At 40.1% G+C, this 26,392-nt stretch overlaps 1 protein-coding gene across 5 annotated transcripts in view; it reads right to left on the bottom strand.

Annotated features, from left to right (window-relative positions):
- GRB10 (growth factor receptor bound protein 10) overlaps window positions 1-26,392 on the bottom strand; it is a 137,782-nt gene that overhangs the window by 81,303 nt on the left and 30,087 nt on the right. For all 5 annotated transcript variants that reach the window (XM_072329960.1, XM_072329962.1, XM_072329959.1 and 2 more), the window contains 2 exons: window positions 23,504-23,601; window positions 1,330-1,423 (listed from right to left, as the gene is read on the bottom strand). In XM_072329960.1, coding sequence (XP_072186061.1) covers window positions 1,330-1,423; window positions 23,504-23,554 — 145 coding nt within the window. In that variant the 5' untranslated portion in view covers window positions 23,555-23,601. The remainder of the gene's footprint in view (window positions 1-1,329; window positions 1,424-23,503; window positions 23,602-26,392) is intronic.

Below are 26,392 nucleotides of genomic sequence, written 5' to 3'. Positions count from 1 at the left end.
AGAAAAATTAACTTCAGAAACTATTGGGAATAACAGCTGTGTCCCGACTTAGGCCTTTAACTACCAGTACCCTCCATTAAAAGCATTCTGTGCGAAGACATGTACTTTGGAAATCAGTTTGGACCATTTTGCGCAGACATTTGACTCCATGCAGTGCAAGCAGAGCCATACTCCAGGTGACCCCATATGGATCCATTCAGTATTATACATTGCTAGAGGAACAGAAAGACCTGAAAAGTATTACCCTGCTAGGAAGATGTCAGGCTACAAAGCTCATACTTGGTCATCAAAATGCAATGCTACCCGCCTTTTCAATATCTATTCAGACTGCACAAGCAGCAGCCATATTTACTCTCAGTCTACAGCATGAGTTAAACCACACCAAAAGTGTTAAAAATAATCCTTAATTAAAAGGAGACATTCACAAACAGCTTCAGAAGAAATCACCTACATAAATCTGCTCCAGGATTTGCACATCTCAAGGTAGGGGAAATTAATGCTATGTCCAAAGGAATTGTAATGCATGAAAGCATTCTACAACCCACTGCTTCTGATAATAAGTTTTAGATTTTTCTTTGGGACAACCTGTTATTTCCTACATTTAATGGAAAGTAAACCTTTAAACCAGAAAATCTAAGGTGAGAGTTACTCAATATGTTTGAAACCTAAGTAATATTGAGGACCCACAAGTCACGAAATTCCAGTCTTGCTACCCTTGGCAAATGAAATAAGCTGGATTTTTAAAAGAAGAGTTAAGCATGTGACTTTTAGAAGACAAGGTTCGAGGGCTTGATTCCAAGTTAAGCCATCAGGAACCCTAAAGATAAGATTGCTCACTGATTAAGACAGCACTTTCCATTATTCATTATTTCTAAGACAACAAAAACTGGAGGTGAGCTAAATAGTCCCCCCTCCCCCACCATGACAGTAAATATCTTTTTTTTTTTTCATTTATTTCTTCTTTTTTAAGGTGTCTGAAGTTTCTATTGTTTTATTTGCTTTTTTTTTTTTTTCCAAACACTGCAAATACTGAATTAAATTTCATCACTCCTGTAAAAACAGAACATTCCTTCTGCTCAGGCTAGTAAACTAAGCTTGAGCTACAAGACCTACAATACTTCAGATTCTAAATAGGTGCTTAGCCAACTTCATCCACATCTCACAGCACAGTTGTGATGAAAAACCCAACATCTCCAGCTCTTCTACTCCAACCACCCAGAGCTTAATTTCATAAATGAAAAGGAAAAAATGCACAATGGACACAAAACTTTCTCTTCATATTCACCACTTTTCCTTCAAGGAGACTGATTCCCACTCATCATTCCTTACCTTGGTGATTTAGTGACATGCGATTAGACGGTTCCTGGAAACCTGGTTCCACCAGATCCCGCCGACCATGAGCTGAAGTCTGATCTACATTGTCCTAAGAAGAAAAAGACAGAAAAATCTCAGTGAAAACAGGCACACTGCTCTCTGTAAGCTAGACTGCATAGAGCCAATAATGCTGACACAAGAAAAATCTCTGCTGTATCTCTCAAAGCAGAAACCAATATTGGAGAATGGGGAAAAGAACAAGTTAGCATACAGAGGGGATACTGGTCAGCTACAGTAATACAGGCAGCAAAAATCCAGAACAAATGACTATGCCGATGGCTCATTTGGATGTCAATTTGACATTTCAAAATGGGAAATAGCTATGTAAATGCATTTCCCAGTTCAACAGAAGTTTCTTCTTGCATCAAATTATGCGGAGGCTTGGGGTTTTGTTTTCTTTAATTCCAGCTCTGTGGCTTAGGGGTTTGTAACTAATTAACTGGACTGAAACAGATTCAGTAGTGAACTACCAAACCTCGAGAGGAATCAGAAGTTCAATTCAGATAAACATCCATGGTTCTGGATGCCAACCTGAATTTTTTTCATACTAGAACTCTCACAAGATCAGGTTTCACAAAGTTTTAACACAGACTGAATTTGGCTAAGTCTAAAATACCACGGTTTCTCACAGGGCTTGCCAAAAATTAAGACTAAGAAAAAGCAGGAAAATTGAAAAATAAACAACAACAACAAAAAAGCAAGATAAGTCACCACGGGTTTCAGAAATATAAGTAGGAAATTTAGAGCTGGTACAGTTTTACAAAGCTCGTATATCTTTGTATATACCAGTTCAGTGTTATGAGGAGGAACAAAAGCATGTACATGGAGTTGACTGCACAAATAGATAACTGCTCACGATATACATAACTTACTGTGTCCCAAGTGTGAAATAAATACACAATGGTACGTATGTCAAAGCACAGGAACAACCTTCATGGCAAATTACATAATTACGGCAGACTAAGGACACAGACTCTGAGCAGCACTTCAACTACGTGCAACTGTGAGCTAAACTCAGCAGTTCTAGCTTAACAATATAAGCTAATGATCAAAATCAGAATGTACACAGTGTTGGGGATAAGAAGGTAAATAGTTAGATAGGATATTAAATAAATTATATTATCTGCTCATCAGAGAGACTGCCTCAAAAGGCATATTTGAGCTTTGCTTAAAGAACTGATTGATAACTAAAAGGATCAAGCACAACCCATGAGTGCCTTTAGAGACAGCACCACTGGGGACCAATTCAGAGACCCACAGGCTCCCACAAAACAAGAACTATCAGCACTGGCATGACTAAGTGAGGCTCTTATAAATAAATAATATATGACAAGATACACACGATATCTATCTATGCCAGATAAAACTGAGACCACTCAGCCTTCTCACTCCATGTTGGCTACCTCCTTCCACCCTTCAGATCTCACTTTCCATAGTTTTTTTTTCCTCTGGGGAACACACACTCAGCACTGACCTGGACCAGAAGAAATCAATTTCCAATTTCAGGCAGGACAGTTGGGACTAACAGCATGAAAAAATAACTGCAGGAAGCAGAAATCACGTAGAAAACAAAGAGCCTGGTCACCAAGAAGTTTAGCTTAAATCCTTCAAAGGCTCCAAGGGCAAAAGTGGGCAAGTTTATATAGGAAAAGTTTCAATCAAAACTCACAGCTGAAGCTGATTGCTCCTCAGTTATTTCAAACCCAGTACATAGTCTGAGCTGAACATTGCAGGCACTGAGAATAAAGCAAAGCATCTTTCCCCTCAGCACAGAGCTCATCTTCATACACTTCCATCTGTGAAACTCAGTATCGTGTATGTTTGTGAAACAGATAAAACCCACAGCTGCAGTTGAGAAGCCTCAGTTCCCCTCCTGGAGACAAGTGTGGACAACTTAGGAATGCAGATGTACACTGCCCCATGGCTAGAGGAGAGCAACAGGTCACACTAATAGAAATTACAAGAGAAACAAGAAAAACGGTTGTAAGCTATCTATCTGTTGCAAGCATAAGGTGCTTTCAGCTGTCCCAACACATAAAAGCCCTTGCTGAAAGGCAAAGTCCTTGCTTCTACAGAGTGTAATGGAGGTAAGATGTGGTTGGAACGCATCTTTTTTACTTTGGGGTTTTCACAGCACTACACACAATGGTTAATGCAGAAGACATTTCAGAGATGAAGGCTCACAGCTGACTGCAAGCACATAACTCCTCAATTAAAACAGATTTTTAACAAGAAGTTGCCAATAATTTAGAGGAACAGCATATCCCTCCTCTGGTATAACCTCACAGTTGCACCAGAAGACGTTGAAAACCATAGGCCTTATTCATAAAGTTTAATCTAAGATCACAGTATAATAAATAAATCAGTGTTTTCAGAAGCAGAAGTTTCAGTTCCTAGGCCAGCAATGGGATGCCCCTGCCTGTTTCAAAACATGCAGCCCTCACTCAGATCTGCAGTTTCCCTAAAGCTTGAGCTAAGCACAGAGCAAAAGGTTTCCTCTGGGTGCTCAGGGCCAGCACAACCCTGTTGCTAAAGTAAAGCAGCAGGCCTGCATAAACAAAACCACACCTGCAAATGCAATGCGGGCAGCCGAGGAAAGGTAAGCACTGGGCAATTTTTAAAAGCTCATGATAGTTTCACATGACCCTCCAGAATCTATTTATGTCAGTTTTTCAAAGACAAATAATGGCAACTCGCCAGCTGCAGCAGAGATCAGACAGACACGGGAACGAGGTTAAATGGAAGAAATGAAGGGGGAAAAAAAATGTTATAGCAGCTCTGTGCCAAGGTGCTGTGGCACAGCCCCAGCACGGCCTCGTCAGGAGCACAGTCACGGCCCAGGCCCCGCAGCACACAGGCACCTGCTTTGGCCCATCACTGCCCCCCTGCTGAAACCAGGCTCCCCATAGATCACGTGTTCCACCATGTTTTAATCCCCAGATCCCTCGTCTCTTCCAATAAACGCTCTCAATACGAAATTAATGCATGTTACTTAACTTACTGTACCATCCAGCTATTACTGTATTTTTAGAAGCTAGTTGAGGCATTAGCCCTCACTAACTTGTTTGCACATACTATTTTCTCTGTCAGTCAGCATCTGTGACCAAGGATGATTTAATCAAGTGACTAGCAAAAGTGTGAGAAGGATCTGAAGCATGGTTTATTTTTATAGAGTCTCTTAAAGCAGTTAGCATTTTATATAGCCAAACACTGGCATTATAGGTTAGATTTCAACGTCCTTTTGTAAACCGCAATGCAGAATGTTCCATGCTGGCATCACACCAAGAGCCAAAGTCCATTCATAGAGAGTGTTATCTCTTTGTATCAGTAACCCAGACAAGCTGGATCCATTTTTCAATCTATAACCAAGCCTTTCATGGTACACTCCTTCAAGTTCAATAACTGTGTCTGCTGCTATTTTTGCTAGCATAAGTATTTCAGTTATCAAAGAAAATATTGGATCTGGTATTTAAATCATAGAATCAGTCAACTGCATATTGCTGTAGCTCTGCACAAGTGTTCTCCACTTGCTGCCTTGGCTCCCCATGCTACTGTTCCTGCCTGCAGTTAAGCTCAGTGTTTGCTTGGAACAACAGCTACCAGCATGAGACATCATACAGCTGACCACTGTACTGCTGCTACTCTCATCCTGGTTCCTCCAGAGGTGGTTATCTAGTCAGTCAGGCTAATCTTAAATAGGGCTTAGATAGGAGGAGGTCCAAAAGTATGAATAATAAAGCACTGCCCACACTTCCCTTCTCCCCCACTTCTTTGCACAAAAAGGACCTGAATTCAGCTGAGACAGAGTAGCTTTTTCTTGAGGTCTGGAAATCCCCTTTTCTTGAACACTTCAGCTTTTTCTAACTTAAGCAGTCACTAGAAGTTGAAGAGATTAAGGAAGGCTACCAGCGACAGCAGCTTCTCGGAAGCTCCTGGGACTGTGCCCAAACTGTGGACATCCAGACCACCAAGATGACAGTCCCCGGTTTTAGATTTACTGTAGCTGTCTGCAAACCCATACAGCCGTGCCCCTGAACAAAAGGTTCAATTGAACAAGAGTCACGCATATACTCATGCCAACAATCCCACAGTGACAAATTAAGATCATGACATACTTCTGATGTTTGTACACTGTCCAGCACAACAGAGTCAAGTCAGACATGCTGACGGGTTCCACTGTGGTTTGAGACTATCAACACAGATACGCCTCAGTTTACACACAAGCACTCCTACAGCAACGGTAGCTCCCTACCTGGCGATGTGACTTAATCATACCAAGTAGATGTTTCAAAACTAGTCAAGCATAAACAGAAGATAAGCCAGGTCATTACCTGAATCACCTTAGCTTTACCCTGTTTTAGGCTACTTGTGTGAAGCAGAATCAAGTATTCTTTTAGTACAGGTTCAAGAAAATATTGCAAAGCACATGCCATTACTGAAATACACTCAGGAAGAATCTGCCAAAAACAGCTAAAGAGTAGACAACTCTTGGCCCGGGGAACACAGAAGCAGGGAAAGGACAAATACCTACAACTTCTTACTCTGAATCAAAGGGCAAAGAATTGTTCACCTGCCTCTGCATCTGACCCAGTATTGCTGTTCTTTGCATGCTCCTGTAATTTCTTTAGGCAATAAACAGATTAAGAAGCATTTCTCCTGAGGACCATATCCTGCAATTCTTTTCTTCACAAATGAAACACTATTTGCATGAAAATGAAAGAACTCTGCACTTTTTTTCCCAAGCTATGCTTTCATTTATTTTTTTCCCCACACACCACAGGTTTGCAGCTTTGGTCTATGTAAAGTATTAGATATACAGAGTCTATTACAGTAGGAACCAAGCAGTCAGCTACTCACTAATTTAACTTTTCTATAGCTTTCTGGTACACGCAGCCATCGACACAGTTTTGGTTCTACCACAGACCCTCAGTCTACACATATGCCTTCACAGGACTATTACAGGACGAAATCCACCCAACAGAGCCAACTCAGTGTTCAGGTTCTAATCTAAACTCGACAGTTGAGATCAACTGGTAACACACAACACTTCCTTAAAAGATGCACGTCATTGAGCTTTTCTGCAGCTAAATACAGCAGCACAGTTCCCCTGCAGATAGCTGCTTGGTACAACGTGTTTTCAGCCTACCTTATCACTGTTAACCCAGACTCTGAGGAATTTTTTCTCAAGCACAGTTGTGAGGGAAAAGCCAGGCTCAGGTTTGCCCAATGTCGCCACTTTGCATACGATTTCAAATTTACTCAAAAATATTCCCTGCTCCCTTTTCTTATGGCATCAGTCACATCTTCTCTGGGCCAGTGCTTAACATGCAGCAGAAACAAGGAGAAAAATAAAAAGGCTTTGCACACCAGGCAAAAAACTTCAGAGCAAAGACAACCCACATATTACATAATTAAGGAGATGTAACTAGGTTTCCTGCCTCTAAACTACTGTCATTTGACTAAGTAAGAGCCAAGTGAAAGGCTCAGTAAGTCAACAGTGTAACTGTGAACCTAAAATTTTAGCATTCCTATTGCTAAGAGAGCTTGTACAAACAAGGGCTTAAAATACAGCCACTTAGCTCTGTCAAAAGTCAGGCTCTGTCCTGAGCTAGCAAAACCACCAACTGCTGGAATTTTTCTGATTTTACAAGACTTCTGTTAAGACTGACAGTGATAAACCCAGGGGCCAGCAACAAATAAACCCAGTTTGGGATTATCTGAGCAGCAAAGCTTGCAGCATGCTCCATTCTGTACTCCACCTGACACACCACAGCACTTCTGAGCACAGAGGCTGAGAATCACAGAAAGCAGGCAATAACCTGGCAGGGTGCACAGAACTATCACTATCCTCATGTTCACACAACCCTCAACAGATTTAACAGCTCGCCACATACATATGCAAAAGCTACAAGAAACACAACATATCTGGAATTACTAAAGATAGAAAGAAAATGAGAGACTGACAGACAGACCTGCGTCCATGGTTTATGTCTCCGCAGTGGCAGGGAATTTGTTAAATGAAGTTGTGATCACAGGAATTATATTACATCCCATGATACACAGAAGGCAGAAATGCTTGCCAGTCTGTCCTTGGAAGAACTTCTCTCCTGACCCCCTTCTGGGTTTTAATACCCCACTGCCCAGAAAGTCCTTCCAGTCAGCAAAAATTGGGGCTTCGGAGCCTGTCAGCACCTAAACCCCATAGTGAGCATGCCCCCATTTAGAAAAGCATTTCTTCTCCTACATCAAGGAAAACAGCTTTCTTAAATACACGGACTGATACAGTTATACAACACGCTGGTATAGCTGAGCCCGAAAGTTTTTTTCTGAGGGTGTTTCAAATTTATTTTAAGGAGTATTTCTAGTTACGGGACTTGTCACTACCTGCACTACAGCTGCTACCCTGGCAGCATTGCTTCACACTAGGAGATACCACTAACTACTACTCAATTTCATCATTAAAATAAATAAATAAATAAATAAATAAAAGTGGCTCTTCAGTCCCAAATCCCAGAAAAAAGGACAACTACTGTTGCAAGAGCTGGACCACGATTAACATCCTCCCAACATATTTGGCAGTCTGTTTGCAAAAGACTTTTCTCTGTACCCTGGAGTTAGCAATGCAACCCTTCAGCATACATACATGCTAGCTTTGCAAGTGCCACTTCTATAGGCTAGTCATGGTAAAACTGGTATTAGCAGGGCTTGCAACCCTACTGTACCTATAATTTGCCAAGAGTTAAGTCAAACTAATTTTTTTTCATTATAGCAGTTCTCTTTTAGTATAAATTAACCACTTCTGCAAGAATTCAGCTGTCTCCCAGATTCTCCTCACAGAGAAAATGGATAGTATATTCCACCGTGTGCACTCTATGGACCATAGTGTCATTTATTAGGGTAGAAGAAATCCAGCGCATCATGCTTGTTGCCTTTTAATCAGCTAGCAAGAAGCAAATCCAACTGACAGGCTTAGAAATGCTAAAAGCTTTGTTCTATTTTTAATGAGTCTAAAACCATTCTGGCTGTTAAGAGACAGTTTACATAGTTTACAGCTAAAATAAAGTCTTGAAATATAGAAAAGAAACAAGCGCAAGATTCTCAATGAACGCAAACACTTCTCAGAGCTGTCTTATGCTAGAAAGCACTCACAAAAATGAAACATTTACTTTCTTATGTCTGCTTCTTTTTTGATACATACACTCAGCTCCTTTCCACTTCTACCACTAAGCAATTTTAGTATTACAAAATGGCAATTGATCTGAGATCTTTATGGTGGATAATTACATGCTTATGTGGAAAATGTGTTTCTTCAATTGGTGTCCATAGAACCTGAGAATGAATCTTTAGCCTGTACTTATCCATAAATTTTCCTGACCTCCAAGGCAAGGTCCTGCTACTGACAAAGCTACCAAAATGCTTTTTTACTGCACGTTCTAAGCTCTTCAGTTTTGGTCAATATTGACTCCACCAACAGTCTCTGGAAGATGTATTTTCTGTGAAAGAACTGTATTCTGCCAACAGAAATTATGCAGACTAATTGAATTTTGTTACTCAAAACATAAAATCAACTACAATAAGACATCATATTCCTCTATTATTTTAAAGAGGCTTTCTAGTAAGTTCAGCATCATTTTACTACTGAAGAACTGGTATTTAATAGACTAAATTCTGCCACCCATGACAGCGTTGCTACTTTCTAACATATAGAAAGAATGCATAGGACAATCATTTCTAACCTGCTGGTCTCCCCACGCTCATCAGACCTGTGAAATACAAGGTAGCTTGTCTGTTCACTTTGGCATCACCTCCACTACAGCTCTGATTATAGCAATGCTGCTTCTAAGAACGCTGGCTTTTGAGCCAGGTCTGGAAGGCAGCCTTGCACGAAGTGAACGGAGACGTTCTACGAACCGCCTTGGACAGTCTGTCCCAGCCTGAGGCTGACGCTGCCCTGCATTAACCTTGGGAAGCTCAGTGCTTGGAGAGATGACCCGACCCGGTGGCCTCTGAGATTTGGCAACAGAGCAACGCACTCGGGTGTCTCAGGCCAGAGGAGCAGGGGAGGGAAGAGAGAGGAGAAAGGAAGATTCTACCTAGGTTGTAGGTATTAACATTTATATGTAAGCACAAGCTCTTTAAGGATAAGGCATTCAAGCCTGTACACTCTGGGAAGTAGCAGCTACAGCCAGATAACCTAAATTATATTGAAGCATTGTCACTCATAGGTTATTTTCTCTGAAAACTCAAGAGTGATGAAATACTAACAATGGAACGGCAGCAGCATAAAACACAAAAGAAAAGAATTTCTGCCACTCAAATATGGGTTTGTTTGCTTAAAAACAACAGTACTGTCCCTTTTTGTCTTCTTGTTGGCTCAGGTGTGCGGATGATTTGAGCCCTTTCGGGAAGGTGAAGGCAGTTCCTTATAACCACTGGCAGAGATGGTGAAGCAATAACTCTCCCACAGGTATGTGCCACCATGCACACAGAGACCTCCAAAGCTCACCAGACACTAGCTAACAAAGTATCCTTCAATGTGCTAATGAGATCACTCTTAGGAACTTCAAATTTGAAACATGATGAATTCCAAATACTGCATTAAATTGATATACAAGATTGATATTCTTACTTGCTTCAATGATTATTTATATGGTCTTTTCCTAATTTCTAACCTATTTAATAAATGTTTGTAATTTTGGGCATGCTTGAAGGCTGATTCTTAATACCAGTTAAGTAATTTAACTAGGTCTAGAAGTAGATGTCCTATCCAATCAAGCATACGATCCCCATTGTACTGGCCATACATCTTCTTGCTACATGGTGAGTCTGACCCTTCAACTAACTGCATACCCTAGAAAAGAACAGCTGCAGCTCAGGTTGCTTGTCCTCAGTTAGATACAGAACTGGCTCTTTAAGCATCTCCAGAACAGCAAGTCCCAAAAGTACTAAACAATCTCAGATGTAGGATAAAAAACCCACAGACATCTCACAACAATCATGTCTTCCACCATTAGCAATCCCGCATCATATCTTGTGCAGAGATGGACCGTTGTGCTAAGCAAACACCAGGGTTTCACACTTTGCATTGCTTGCAAAGTAAATTATGGATTGTAAAGAATAGTCTACAACGTATGGGTAGTTAAAAAAAAAAAACAAACAAACAACACAACACAAATATTGTATTTATATTGTAAGCCTTCGGAAATAAACCAACTTTATAACTAATCAAGAATGTGCATGTATTTCTGCATTTCTTTATGTCTGAATCTCATTTCACTTCCAGAGTTTTAAGAAAGTGAGATCACTACAACTTTCACACCAGTGACCAACGCAATTTTCATTAAAAGAAATCTCGAGTAACGATGTTTATTAGATTTGAAGTCACCGCTCTCAAACGTTACCAACAGTTGAACAGTAATTCCAATACAAACTATGCTGCTACACACAAGTTCTCAGTAGGGACTGCCATGTGTCCCCCTTTTTTTAAGAGAAGTGTGCTCTACCAGTTATCTTGCACCAACAAGATGACTTTATCAGAAAACCTTCAGTGACTTAACATTCTCCAAAGAAAGAAAATTCTCAAAAGCTTAGCCGTTTGCATTTAAATAGTAACTAATTACATGCGAAGGTGCAAGCTGTCCCAAGAAAATCCAATGCAGCGCATAAATCTTTAGTTTTTGCACAAATTGGTACTTGGGGAAGAAAAAAACCCACCTAAACCTGCTTGCTAACAGCAAGACTGTCCATCACCTTCTCAAATTAGGAAGGTTTTGTTTTCGCTTCATTTTAAAACTTGCTGTTTGCACCATAAATATGTCAAGAGAACAGCGGGGCACCTCCAACCAAGTTACTCACGGCACTTCTGAACCTACTCAGCAACACTGTTAACAACATCTGCTTTAATTCTGTATAAATCCTCTGAGAATTAAGCTATGTTAAGGCCTTGATAGATCAAAGAGTGTTCATAATTGCCAGTGTGACACTGGATGAAGGAACAGAGTGCCAAAAACTACAAAACCAGATAACCAACCCAAACAAGACAGGCACAGGTACACAGTCTTCAACTGGGGATGCATTTCAACAGACAACGCAAAGCTGGTCAACAGAAAAGCTTATGAAATCCCCTAGTAAAACACTAGCACTACCTGACTGCACTTGTTTCAGCAGTGCTACAGCTGCTAACCATAAGAATGTCTCTGTCAAATGGCATTATAATGTTCCTTCCATGGAAAGGTAGGGTCCCCTCTTCCCTGAAAGCATCACTGAAGATACTGGAGGAAATGACTTTGCAGGTCACCGGGTAGGTGCTTCCATACAAGCAGTCACCTGGCTTCAGCTAAGCTAATGATCAGCTGTGGGGTTCAGGCTGGTAACTTAAGCAGCACCATCAGTATTTATGATACTGCTCCCTCTGGTTTTCAGCATTTTCTTTTTCCAATCAAAAAATGAAGATCTACAGAATAAAGGTAGTGGAAAATATTCTTGCTGAGATTAAAGACAAATTGGAGATTTAAAAACCCAAAAATCTACAAAAATTGTAGGATTAGGAAGAGAAGAAAGACTTTGAACTTGGCTTCAGAAGCAAACTGTGAAAGAAGGCACCTCTGAATACAGTTGTCTTGAGCACAAATAGCTAAAAAAATTAAAGTTAATTGTGACAAATTTCTTGGGAGCTTATTAGCACAGCACCACAATACTGACAGCATGCATGTAATCTTGCATCCTAGAAATGTGTATTATTGTGTCAATATTCCTTGTTTCAGAATTTGCTAGTGGGATAAGTTTGATGAAAAGTTTCTGGTCTTGTGGGTTTGAGTTTATTTTAATCCACAGGGCAAGCCATACTCTAAAAGACATGCTGTCAGAAAACTATTTTTCCAACGTACTCTCATCCAGCATAGCAGTTATGGTTTGTGACTAAACTATCCAGCCAATTCACATTCAACTACCAGCAGTTTATCACAATTTTGAGGACATAAAGAACTCCGGAAAAACAAGAACACAAAGGATGTCTTTTTCAGGAGATGCTTAGCACTCTTGGGTAACCATTTGCTCATGCCAGAAAAAAGAAATACTCTATGGAGACGTTTCATCAGCGTGCATGCAGGAAGGTACTTCTCTCAGTGAACTTACAACACACTAGCCTATTCCATTTGGTCAGAAGTAGAGAAATGGGCACTTCAAAGTTATAACTCATATTCATCTCAGAGAACAAGCTCTGCAAGTGCCTCCAGCTACAAAACATATGAAATGACCATCTCACACATTGAAGATAGTACTCAGTTCGAAAAACCCCAAGTTCATAAGGAGTTCTAACTTCTTATTACTTCTTTACTTTAAATCTCAGAACCTTCAGTGCCAAGGCTCACAAAGCACTTAGCAAGGAATAGATTCCCCATGCTGCCCCCAGGCTGAGTCAGGGGAGATATGGCTGGCAGTACATCCTCAGAAAAGGCAGTGTGGAGAGAGCCTGCTTCAATCTAAACTCTGGAAAAGAAGGTAAGTACCAAAGAAGGTAGCAGCATGCTGTGATTAGAGACTGAGTACCAAAACAAGGACAAGGAAGAATGGCTTTAACCTATAAGAAGGGAGTTTCAGATTAGATGTTAGGAGGAAATTCTTTACTCAGAAGGCAGAGTGGCACTGGCACAGAGAAAGCTGTGGGTGCCCCAACCCTGGAGGCACTCAAGACCAGGTTGGATGGGGCTCTGGGTAGCCTGGTCTAGTGGGTGGCAGCCCTTCCCATGGGAGGGATAGGTAAAACTAGGTGATCCCTTTCAATTCAAGCCAGTCTATGAAATACTTGGCTGGGTAGCCACAAAGGACATCAGTGGGCAAGGAGGCACCTAGGCCATGGGCCCTTACGTTCTTCTTTTGCTTCTCTCATGTTCATGTTTCCCATCTCAATGGTTGCTTCCAAGAAGCCTGCACCATCTTGGAGAAATTGAAAGTTGATAGTACCTGCCTCACCCAAGCCAAAATACGTTCATTTTTGCAGCCAGATAGAGGGGATGACTGGAGACAGGTCAGCTAAATCACATTTTTCACCCACTTACGAGCAAACAGTGCAGTTCCACATGCAAATACCACTGCACACTGGAAAGATTTCTGGTATGGGCTGAAAATAACTTCACTACACAAGCGATCAACAGGGCAACCAGAGAAGCACACTGCTGTACCAACAAGCTAACAAAGCTGACTCACAGGCAGAGAACAACCACTTGGAGGAAGAAGTTGATGGCAGCCCAATAGCATTCTCAGATGAAGGGAGTAAGACTACTAGCAGAATTTCAGTCCCGGACTGCAAGAAAGCAGTTTTTGGCTTGCTCAAGGACCTGCTTGCCAGGTTCCCATGGGAGACTGCCCTGAAAGTCCACAGGTCCCAAGAGAACAAGCTGATCTCCAAGAACAGCCTTCTCAAAGCACAAGAACAGCATGCAGAAAGTTACAGGGGAATGGCAGAAAGCCAGTTAGTGGACAGGGAACTCCTGCCTCAGCTCAAATGCTGAAATGCAAAGATCAAAGCATAAGGAATATCAAGAGATTATCCAAGCAGAAGAGCTGAAGCTAGCAAAAGATGGCAGTAACAACAAGGAATGCTTCTATAGGTAAGCAAGAAAAAAAGGACGGCTAGAATTAGCCTACTTAGTACTCAGTTATGGATGGGACACAGCAGCTGAGGACACAAGAGATCCGTGGTATCTTTGTCTCACATTTTCCTACTGAGGTTTGCCCCCATGTCTCCCAGATCTGCAAGCAGTGTCTGTATCTGAGGGAGTGAACCTTCACACCAAAAGAAAGCTACAGATGGCACAAGCTAACTGGACCAAGTCCATGTGACCAGACAGGATGCATTGAAAGGTGCTAAGCAAGTGACCCAATATCACTGTGAGGATGGTCTCTCACCTTAAATAAATATATAAAATTAAAACCACTGTGATCAGAGGAGAAATCTGATGACTGCAGAGACAAACCACACATTGTGCTACATTTTGAGTTTCTCGTGTCATTGCACTTGCTGGGTTCTTCAAATATATAGCTAAAATGTCACAAGATTGGTCAGTCTTGCAGAATATTTCATTACTTTAATTAGAGAAGTGTTTCATTTGTACTTTTCAAAGCAATATACCCAAGCTACAGCTGAAAACTGTAGAAAAGGTAACCATGAACTTGAGAAGGATCCACTACAACAGTTGAAGATTAAACACAAACACTTCTTTGCCTCCACTGAAGTATCAGTTTTAAAGAAACCCCTGTGAGCTGAAATAGCAGCCTGTCACACTCCTACACTAATAGCTTCAAGAACTTCTCCAAGAAAGGTGCCAATACCACTTTGTTAGAAACCCCCTCCTGAACTGGGCAGAAGTATTCGGCATTCTGGGGAACTTGCCAGAATGACAGTATTTACTGTATGACTAATATGCATTAATGAAGCACAAATGGACAACTATTTACTTGTGCTAATAACTAAAGCGCTTTATTAAAGCTTAGGCCTCTAGCATGAAGGACTGCCAGGTTCTCCCTACTTGCCAAAATTATGTCAAAAAATGGAACCAGCGTGTAAGACATCAAGAGCTACAGCCAGTGTGTAGTAGAGTCTTAAGCCATTGTTTAACACTCAGTTTGCAAAGGACAAGTACACTCCAAAACAACTGGCTGTTTCTGAGGGCTTGTCTTTTCACTGTAGAGGCTAGAATTTCAAACATGCACGCTGATCTTACCAATAGTACACAAGCCAAAGCTATCTTAAAATAGCAGTAATGCTTGAGAGCTTTGCTAACATTTGTGATCTACATTTGATTGCTTGCTGTTCACTCAAGACAAGAAAGAAAACACTGTATCATAAGGCTTCAGATTAAAATATCAATACTATCTAGCATGAAAGGCCATTAATACCAATAACTTGCTACTTTCTACGTGAAGGTTCCCTGAAAGCCAAGCAATTTGGTAAAATTCCATCTTGGAAATGCAAAGCCAATTCCTCCAGAACAAGAAAGGAAGTCCTAGTTCAATTTTGTGTTCTCCATGTAAGGAACATACTTGTAATGCTAGAAATGAAAAGAACCTGTTAAAATGGCAGTTTTGTGGGAACTAAGAGTTAACAATGAGATGGTCTGCAAGCACAGATTCAAAATGAGCTCTGCCATAAGACACTCTATTAACAATAACCTTTGGAAATTTAACCCAGAGTTGTGTTTTAGAAATAGAAAAATTCTGCTCTCAAATTTGTTACACTTCACGCAGAATTAAGGGTTTCTGTTCGCTTGGTTTTTGTTGTTGTTGTTTAGTTAGTTTTGTTTTAGGCTGGAAAACACCATTGCATAAGTGCTTACGAAATAATATCCTTCCTTTGATCAGTTTCCCTTTAGACTGTGTAAGGCAAGAAAAATCTGTTGGGTATAACTTTTAGCAAGGTCTGCATCTAGATATATTTCTTAGAAATACTTGTGTATAACACAACATTATATCTGTTCTTTACCAAGGACAAAAAATGGCTTGTCAGAGCCAACTGGCATGGACAGTAACACTCAGAATTATCTGAGCCACAGCATTTTCTTTGAAAAGTGACAGCTCCAAATGCACAGGAATCTGATATTCCTCTTAAAAAAATAAAGTCGTCTCCAGCAGTTATTGTTTCCTCATAAGTGGAGCACAGAACATCTGCAGAAGAAAAGTTCATTAAAAACAACTCTCCCCAAATATCACTCAAGTAATTCCAGTTGACTACAGTAAAGTCAATTTTAAATATTTCAATTATGCTTTATGCACACAGATTTTTGAAGTATGAAGCCATCTTACATCAACTTCTCTCTCGCATTTTGAGTTGTTATTAACCTGCATATGCTTATACCATAGCTATCTTAAATAGATAGATTCAATATTTCCTCTTCAAAAAGAGTATTGTTCCTCTCCAGGTGCAGGACTTTGCTCTTCCCCTTGCTGAATCTCCTGAGGTTCTGTCAGCCCATCTCTTCAGCCCAGGTCTCTCTGAATGGCAGCAAGGCCCTCTGGTGAATCAGCCACACCTCGTGGCTTTGTGTCATCAAACCCGTTTAAGGTATACTTTGCCCCACAGTCCAGATCACTAGTGGAGACACTGAACTGGACTGGGCTCAGTAGTGACCCTTGGGGTACTCCACTCATTACTCTTCTCCAGCAAGACTTCATGCCACTGACCACTGCCTTCTGTGACCAGCCATTCAGATATTTTTCAGTCTGCCTCATTGCATACTCATCTGACTCATGCATCAACAAATTCTCTATGACTAACTTCCAGGAGAGAGCGTTGAAAGCTTTACTGAGTCTAGGTAAATTATATTAACTGCTCTCCCCTCAAACACCAGCCCGGTCATTTTATCATATGCTTGTATTAAGTTAGTTAAGTATGATTTTCCCTTTGTAAATCCATACTGACAAGTTCTGATGATTTTCTTGTCATTCACACAACTGGAAATTTTCTTGCCAAGTAGTCTTGCAAGTTTAAGTTTTCCCTAGAAGTTATGTCATCAATTTTTGACTGTAGCTATGAGACTTTCTAAAAATAAACAAGCATGTGAATTACATACATTTGAATGGAAAAGAATGGCATAAAGGAGACATCTTCCAACAGTTGTGAATGCACTTTAAATCTGACTTACTATACCAGGAGCCTGACAAAGAGACTCTTGAGAAAAACTCTGGAGATTTAAACACTAGAGCTTAATCTAGAGATAAATCTCAGAGGCTGTTCATATAAAATGATGTAAGAGGATTTAAAAGATAGAATCTACCTACTACTATCCAAGCATAAGTATAAAACCATTAATAGAAAGATACAAAATTAAGCTTCTTTATCTGTTATTTCCTCACATGATTTCCAATATCTAGATTGTTTCCTTACTGCTTTAAGTAGTAATGTCAGTAGTACATAGGAGGGATGCTTGACCATTAGAATGCTTTGAGTCTTTTTTTTCTTGGTGAGTTGAAAATAATTATAATGAACCCTGGATCTAACGTGCTGAACTTTCTTGTTAACATCTAACTTTTTTTTAAAGAAAGTCTTGTTTTGCTGAGCAACTTCTGTGTAAACTAGAACACAAAAGCAGAAGTGCTAACAGTTAAGTACAGGTTTTTTTCCAACTAAAATTGATGACTAAAAGAAGAAGTAGCTGATGGACATTTAAGAAGAAAAGCCACCTAGTTTTATAAAAGCTTCAAAGGAGAATACACATTTCTGTGACTTTCTTTTGCCTCGTATATTCTGATCACATGCATATCACACTTGAATTTCCACGTCAGTGGAAAAAAAAAATGCTTCTGGGACAATTCTTTTAACAGACCTTTCCAACAAAAATGTAGACCAAGGCTAGAAATCCAGCTCCAGTTGCTCTTCAACAAAATCTACTCAGTAGTTTCAACTCTATCTGTTAAAGACATTTGCAATCTGCACTTGGCGAGACAGTTTTCATAACTTCATATTGGAGGCAACACATCCTGTTAAAACATTCACTAATGTTCTCACCGCTTTGTACTTTACGTCTGCTGCAGTCCGTCAACCCTATACACCACATACACCATGTAAACTGTTAAAACAAGAGCATCATCAGCAAAATAACTGTTGACTGACACCATATTTCAGAAATCTGATGACTTCTTACATTGGCAGTAGCAACATTTCAGCTTTATTTCTTCATACTCTATGTAGAAGGGTGCAATTCAATAATGCCACTGGTGTTTTTTCACTCAGCCACAACCAAGTACTTTGAAAGCCTGTTTGTGCACTCTGGTTGATCTACATTGCCCTGTTGACACACACAAAAAAATTCTGGATCAAACTCTTGTACTTTTAAGCCCAAAGAGGGTAAATTAAACCACTATTCTGAATCTTAAAAATTGTAGGAAAGAATATCTGCATACTCTCTCTAGGCACTTTGACACTTAATAAATGAAGGTTTTTCCAGTGTCAGGCAGACATCGGGGCAAAACATTCCTCTTGACAACTCTGCCCTCATAGGTTTTCAGAAGACGTGGACACAAGCTCTGCAAATGATTTTTCATGCTTTCTAACAAAGGGATGAAGACATTTTATTCACATAAGAAGAGTGAATACACCTATACTGATACTAAATATCAGACTATTCTATCCTAAAGTAGCAGAGATGAGACTATGTCACACACACATTAGGTTTCTGGTATCTACCAAGGTAATTTGGTGGTACAGAGGTACATCACATAACCTGGGAAGAATACAGGGACTGGACTTGCAGAGATGGGATTAGGAAGGTCAAGGCACAGATGGAATTGAACTCGGTGAGGGATGTTAAAAACAACAAGAAGGAGTGCTACACGTACATATGTCAGAAGAAACAGGCCAAAGCGAGCATGTCTCTACTGCTAAATGGGAAAGGAGAACTGGATACAACAGATATAGAGAAGCCTGAGGTACTAAATGAGTTCTTTGCCTCCATCTTCACTGTCAGTCAGGTTTCTCACATTGCTGAACCCCTAGATGGAAATTGGAAGAGCAAACCATCAGTTCCCTCTCTCTTCCCCTTCTTCCTCCCTCCCCTCCCCCCCCCCCACAAAGTCTGAGACCAACTCAAGAGACTGAATGTTTACAAGTCCAAGAGGCCAGATGACACGCATCCCACGGTCCTAAGTGAGCTGACTGATGTAGCTGCTGAGACGCCCTCCATCATATTTGAAAAGTTACAGCAGTCCAATGAAGTCCCTGGGGACTGGAAATAGGGAAACATCACTTAGCATTAACACAAAAGGGAGGAAGGACGATCCAGTGAACTACAAGCTGATAAGCTTCACCTCTGTGCCTGGGAAGATCATGGAATGAATTCTCCTGGAAGCACACGAGGGATTAGCAGTACACCAAGACAGTCAGCATGGCTTCACCAAGGACAGGTCATGCCTGACCAATACAGTGGCCTTCTATGATGGAGTGACAGCATCAACAGAAAAAGGAAAGGCAACTGATATAATCTACCTGGACTTCTGCAAGGCCTTTGACATTGTCCCTCACCACATCCTTATCTCTAAACCAGAGATACACGAATTTCAAGGATAGACTACTTGGTGGATAAGGAATTGGTTTGAAGGTCACAGTCAGAGCTGTGGTCAATGGCTCTATGTCTGGGTGGAGGCCAGTAACAAGTGGTAACCCCAGACATGCATACAAACTAGGAGAAGAACTTCTTGAGAGTAGCCATGGTGAGAAGGACTTAAGGGTCCTGGCTGATGATAAGTTTAACATGAGCCAGAAATGCACACTTGCAGTGCAGAAGGTCAATGGTACCCTGGTCTCCCTCAGAAGAAGGGTGGCCATCAGAGGCAGGGAGCTGGTTGTCCCTCTCTCCTCTGCTCTCGTGAGGCTCCAGCTGGAGTACCATGTCAAAGTCTGAGGTCCACAAAACAGGAAAAATATGAAACCTTTGTAGAGGGTCCAGAGGAGGGTCGTGAAGACAATCCAAGGGCTGGAGCACCACTCCTATGAAGAAAGGCTGTTGGGAGAACTCACTGTGGCTTTCCAGTGTTTAAAGGCAGTATATGAACATGAGGGAAATCAACTTTTTACATGGGTATATAGAAACAAAACAAAAGGGAAAGGGAGATCCAGATTAGGTGTCAGGGGAAGATTTTTACTGAGAGAGTGGGGAGGTGCTGGAACAGATTGCCCAGAGAGGTTGTTGATGCTCCATGACTGGAGATGTTTGACGCCAGGTTGGATGGGGCCCTGGGCAATCTGATTTAGTATGTGATCTAGCGGCTGGCAAACCTGTCTGTGGCAGAGGGCTTGGAACTTGATAATCCTTGAGATCCTTTCCAACCAAAGCCATTCTATGATTATATGATTATCTTTCTTTCTGCTAAAACAGATACCCTCTTTAATCGCCTAATCAAAGTAAATAACCTCCAAGCCCCACAATTCACAGGGATGAGTTTATATCTGTTTTGCAAGGCTGCTTCAAGATGCTGCAGACTTTGACCACACAATCTCCAAAAATACTTTTCAATTCAGTGTATGATTTCACAGAAAACAAGAGTCAAAACTGCCCTACTAAAACAAGAGAACTTGTACTTCATTGTACATCCAGCTCAAGGCAAAGTGTAACTCTGTTGTATTAACAGCAATTAATTTTCTTCACAACTCCAATTCTAACGGCACAGAGGAGGAAGCTTTTATTACACTAGTTAGACTCTGATTACTTCTACTAAGTGCTTATTTCCCTGATCTTGAAGGGCACAAAGCTTCCCAAGCATAACATGCAATACTATGATCAACTGGACCAATCCTGAATCCATCAGGCTGTAAATGTGAGTAAAAAACAATTTCCATTCTTTTCTATTTTGTGAGCAAGCACTTGTAGTGCATTTTATGCAAAGCTAGACATAGAGTACAATGTGAAGAAGTCTCTTCTCTAGTAAGAATTCAGTTCTCAAAAACCAAACTCTATGGAGCTTAATTATTCAGAAAGTCAATACAGCATCATGGTTATGAGAAAATAAACAGAAGGGAGAAAATAGAAGATGAACACCTAATTCCCTCATGCCTAGAATTTTATCTTTAGAAGCTAAGAAAAACATCATTTTGCCATTTATGTCACTAAGACTTGTACAATTAACGCATCAAAGGGTTAAAGAACTAAATCTTCCCCAAGAGTTCAAGTCACTGCACATAAATACTGTTGTGACTACAGATTGCAAAAGAACGGAAACACAGTAAATCATCCCATTTTTTTCTGAGAAATTCTGGGACTATGTTCTGAATTTCCAGGAACAGAAGACAAACACTGCCAATTCTCACTGCCGGATTTTTATTGAAGAGTTGGAGAATTTGGAAGGGGCTCCTGAAAGCCACTAAAAGGTAGTATTGATTTTTTCCACAAAGCTAGAGATTGTTTCTAGGAGAATACACACAGTAAAACTGGTTTATGTGCTAACTCCTGAGAAAACTAAATATATATATATATATAAATAAAATAAGCTCTTAAAGAAGAACTTAAGGCTTCAAAAAGCAAGAAACATTGCATATGAAGAGCCCAATACAGAGGTCAAGAGATGCATATCCTTCCTCTCTCCCCAAAAATAAGAAAAAGAGGGTAGAGGTAGCTCAGCAATAGGCCATCCTAAAGGGCATTTTGTAGCCAGGCTGCTCTCAGTTCTTTTGCCATCTGTTTTAAACGTAAACCCAAACTCAAATGTGTCAATTTATTCTAAATATTGAAGTTGCAGCTATAAGATCCCAACCTCAGGGGCTCTGGAGAAGTGTTTCGTATAGGCCTCCATTCTTATTAAGTCAGAAAACGTACTCCAAAAAGATAGAATACTCTTCACACTCTAATCTATAGCATATTTACTTTAACCTTCTTTCAGCCCTTTACCAACACAAAACTGGCACTGCAGCCAAGTTTGAAAGATAAGTTGATGAAAGCTTTTAAGTCAGGTCTAGTAGGGGTGGAAAAACAGATGTCTACTTTTTTTCATGTGAACTTAACTTCTGACCGAAGGCGTGATAGTATTGAACGGGCCTCCAAAGTTCATCTTTAAACCTGTAACAAGCACTCGAGATAGCTAACGCAAAATAAGCTATGACCAAAAATACTAATTAACAGGGAGTCACTTTCCCACCATATTAAGTAGCCCATGTCACTTTGAGACTTCCAGTCTCTAAGCTGCCCTAGACTAAAGCCGATTATCCATAGGGTTTGGAAAAGCAAGGGAAATTCACATTCTTACTTGTCATGAACTAACAGCCCTTTGATGTACCTCAAGGCTGTTGAACAGGGGTACTAAACATACTGTTTTTGTGAGAAAGCTTAACATCCAGGAAGAAATACACAGCTCAAAAACAACTGCCTACACTGCCTACAAATGTCACATTCCTCTCACAAAGTTCTTCTTTTCCTCAGCCTACAATCATGATTCAGGTGATGCTCTAGATGAATTGGTAGTTTAATTTCAAAGAGCATCAAGTTTATGAAGTCCATCTATTCATGTAGCCTTTTTAAATTACACCTATGTGCATAACAATGGATTTGCAGAACACCTGATTTCTTGAACTGCATTCTAGCAGTTATACAGGAATTGTTACATTTCTCATGCTACCAGGAAAAGTTTTCAGGTACGTTCAGCTGACAACTCAGCATATACCAACATTAGTATAATTAGCGACTAATAGTAATTAGTTAATAAATTTGAAGTTTCCTGTTGGGAAAAAGTTGTTAGTTGGCATATTACGAAACAGATGAGTACCCTGTTGAGGATTTTTTTTTTTTTTTTTCCTCAGATATGCAGCATGACTAGTAATCACTATTAGTAATGCTTCACTTGGGACAAAGAGAAAAAGTTTCTATATTGTAGTATACTCTGTTTAATCATTTATGTATCTGCAGGGCCCAAATTCATAACTGAATCCTTAGGGTAGTAAGCACTGTATGATAACTAGAGAAAAAAGGGCAAAAAACAGGTCATGCCTGAAATAACAGATTTGCAGTTCCATAAAAATTACAAAGCATGCATTATACCAACCACAACTGCCTGGAGAAAACACACACAAAAAAAGCCATGAGAACTTGCGTGCATTTTTGCCTGGGACCTTTGAATTGAGGTGGGGTTTTTTTTGTTTGTTTGTTCATTTTTAATTTAATGCTCTTTATAATATGCCATATTGGCTGCTTAGATACAGCACAAACATAAGACATGACCAAGTATAAAAATCTCTACCTTTGTTTCTACAAATACAGCATTCAGCAAATGAATCCTTTTTGGTGCAAGGCATTTCATCAGTACTGCTGTTTATTGTTTTTCTTTTGTTTTTTTGGGGGGTGCAAGGAGGAGCAGAGGACATCGGAGAGCGAAGTCCAAGTGCCTTCTTTCAAATATGAGCCAACTATTTTGAAGACAAGTTATCAAGTCTTAACCAGTGACCCAACTTATTATGTGTTAGTGACCCAATTTTTTCCAGCAGGACTTAAATACAGGATGGTAACAGAGGCTCTGCTACTAAATCTTAGCAAAACCCAGAGAACCGCCAGACAGCTATTAGCAGTTCGATGAAACGTCTGAATGCACAATCAATCACTGGCACATAGCAATATGATGCCACAAGCTGACATGAACAAGCAATTTCATAACTTACTATCCGATAAGGAAGATGTAAAAAGGAGTCTGGGCAGCCAGCTAAAGCCATTTGTTCCTTCAAATTTTCTTCAAATTACATCTAGTGCTTCGCAGGACCTGCAGAGTACAAACAAACTGTCAGAAACCATACTGAAGACATCACATCAACTTATTATTGAAAACAGTTGGAGGGGGAAGACCGAGAAGAGCAAGATGAGGCGACAAGGATTTGCATCAAGTAGCAAATCTGCAAGTTTGCTATCTGTAGCCTAGAAAACATATTCAAATTGATATTTCATGATAGGAAAAGGACATACGACACTGTTCCCAGGCTGGATGGATCCTCTATTTCCATGATCTACAGAACAGAGAAAGCCACACATCTCACACAGACCCAAGCCACCATAAGTCTGGAACTTACCAGCCAATGCTACATTCTCATTTGTGGGGAAAAAAAAAGGTTCAAATCTGGTACTTAACACAACAAACCCCTGTGCATTAGCATTCAACATCTAGCTATTCAACCTTTCCCCTTTACCCTCTCCAGCATGTCTTTTCCCCTGCAGCTTCATTCTCATGTTGTACAGTCAAGTCTTCCATGTAAATTTGCATTTAAGACTTGCATTTCCTTCTCCAAGTGATTATTAACAGCAACTTGATAAGCTAAGCAGTATTTCTTTTAAGCAACACCTCTACTCTCAGAAACAATTTGAATTCTACATATTTAAAGGTGCATATGACTAAAGAAATAAAAACTAATTTAAAAAAAAAAAAAAAGCACTAAAATAAATAAGGCCACTGCATGTATAGAAAGGAAAAAAGCTAAACAAAAGCATATATGTTAAATAGTATTTGCTGCTCCCAATGTCTCTCCCAATCAGCTTTATTCAGGGTAATATATCCCTGCGATGTCAGCCAAGCTACTTCACTTCCGAAGATAAAATAGGTGGAAGCAAGAAAAGAGACTGCAAAGCAGATACAGAACTTTTGCTTCAACCACTAGCACTGTTTTGTCTAGTTCACTATTACAATTATCAACTATGTCCTCACAACAACAGACCAAGTTTACAGCTCTCCAGTAGGCATGAACTATTACCAAACCAAAGCTCTTGGGAAGATTTATGTGACAGTGAAGTCATGAACAAAGGTAAAAGACCTTGGGAAATCTGCTCCAAGAGGAGGTGTAGCCTTTGGCTCAAGAAAACCATGCCCTCATTGAGACAGCTCTATTCTATCTAGCTCCAGGATAGATTTGGCTGAGATATGGCAGCCTCCCTGCCCTTCAGAAAGGCAGATGCACTTCAGGGAGCTTCTTTCCAGGAAGAAGCTACTGTGCTTCTGAGGTTTTCCTGAGGCACTAACTTTCTGGGGTCAGTTTCTACAGCCTATTGCCTTGGCAGAAAGCATTTTCTGGCAATAGCAAGTAATTCAATATGCATAAATCAAGTTGTTTATTCAAGATACTTTGTCCATACCATTTACTTAAGTTTAAGACTAAAATCTTACTGAATTCATTTGTAGTTCTTGGTGTTTGTTTGTTTGATTGTTTGTCTGTTTTGGGGTGGGGGGCGGGGGGGGGGGGGGGGGGAAGGGACAGACTACCTCAAACCACACAATTCTGTAGAGATCAGGCCAGCTTGTTGCTAGGACCTTTCATCATACAAGCCTCTAAACACAGTGGTTGGTGTACAGCCCCCTAGCTCCTACTGCACACCTCTTAAAAGGGAACTGAAGATTTCATTTTCAGGGCGAGATTTCCCTCTTTCTTCTAGTAAGTCCTGGAAAACTTAAACAGAGATTCACAGAAACCCTTTAAATCTTGGCTGAGCATAGAAACAAAAACAAAACAAAAAAAACCAAACAACTAAAACAACCTTTTAATGTTGGGAATACTGTCTTCTAAGTACCTCTAAAGTGAAATTAGGCAAGCCACTAGATTAACTGCTCTGTAGTTAGTACAGTACAATAAGAACAGAGAATTGTATTACTAGCCTCTGAACCCACAAAGACTGAATAAACTTTACATAAAGTGATGTAGGAAAAGAATTCAGCCTTGCATGCAATAATTTTACATTTATTGATTACTTCGGTATTTAGAGAACGGGAAGTCAGGACTGTTGTAAATCCAGCTGTAGATTTTTTGGGGCTGATGATGGGGCTTTATCTTGATGTTTCAGCAAAAGCCGCTGATTCACTTACAGCAAGAGAGATTAAATACGTTCCTAAACAATACCAGACCAATTTGTCTGCTCTAGGGTGTGCTGCAGTTTATGCTACAGCTCCATTACAGCAGTGGAAGATCATCAATTACCTCAAACAATAGCTCAAGTCAAGACTGCATAATTTATCAAGACCTATTTGCTTCACTGCTACATTCTTCAGTACTCACTTGTTAACACCACAGAAACAGAGGAAAGCAATAATCTTTAGATGATATCATTCCTTGTCAGTGATACATTAACACTGATTTAAGATCGCATCTCTTTTGTCTGTCTAAAAGCAGTTTATCAAAGTAGTCTTGCCCTACTAATACAAAAAGCCTTTGCTCACCTTTGAGATCTGAGGCCTTACTGTAGCACGAGATTAATATGTAATATTTTATAGGAAAAGAACTTTGCATCAATTCACATGTTCAGTTGATTAAAAAAAAATGGATTAAAAAATGGATTAAAAAATAACCAACTCTTCTTTTTGTTGTCTTTAAACGTGATTTTTAGCCCATACACAGATTCACATGTTCTCCCATGCACATTAAACAGCACAAAAAGGAAAAAAGATATTCATGTGCCAGTTTTCTGCCCTTTAGATGCAGTAGATGGGGGAGGGAAATTCCAAAGGCTCTTAAGTAGAAAACCAGCTTTGCAGTCAATTACTGTCCCAAAATTCAGTACATTCATGAACGTAAAAC

This window comes from Excalfactoria chinensis, chromosome 2 (genome assembly GCF_039878825.1).
Source record: "Excalfactoria chinensis isolate bCotChi1 chromosome 2, bCotChi1.hap2, whole genome shotgun sequence".
NCBI classification, from domain to species: Eukaryota; Metazoa; Chordata; class Aves; order Galliformes; family Phasianidae; genus Excalfactoria; species Excalfactoria chinensis.
Note: the sequence above shows the minus strand (reverse complement) of the source record. Positions and strands in the feature narration are given on the sequence as shown.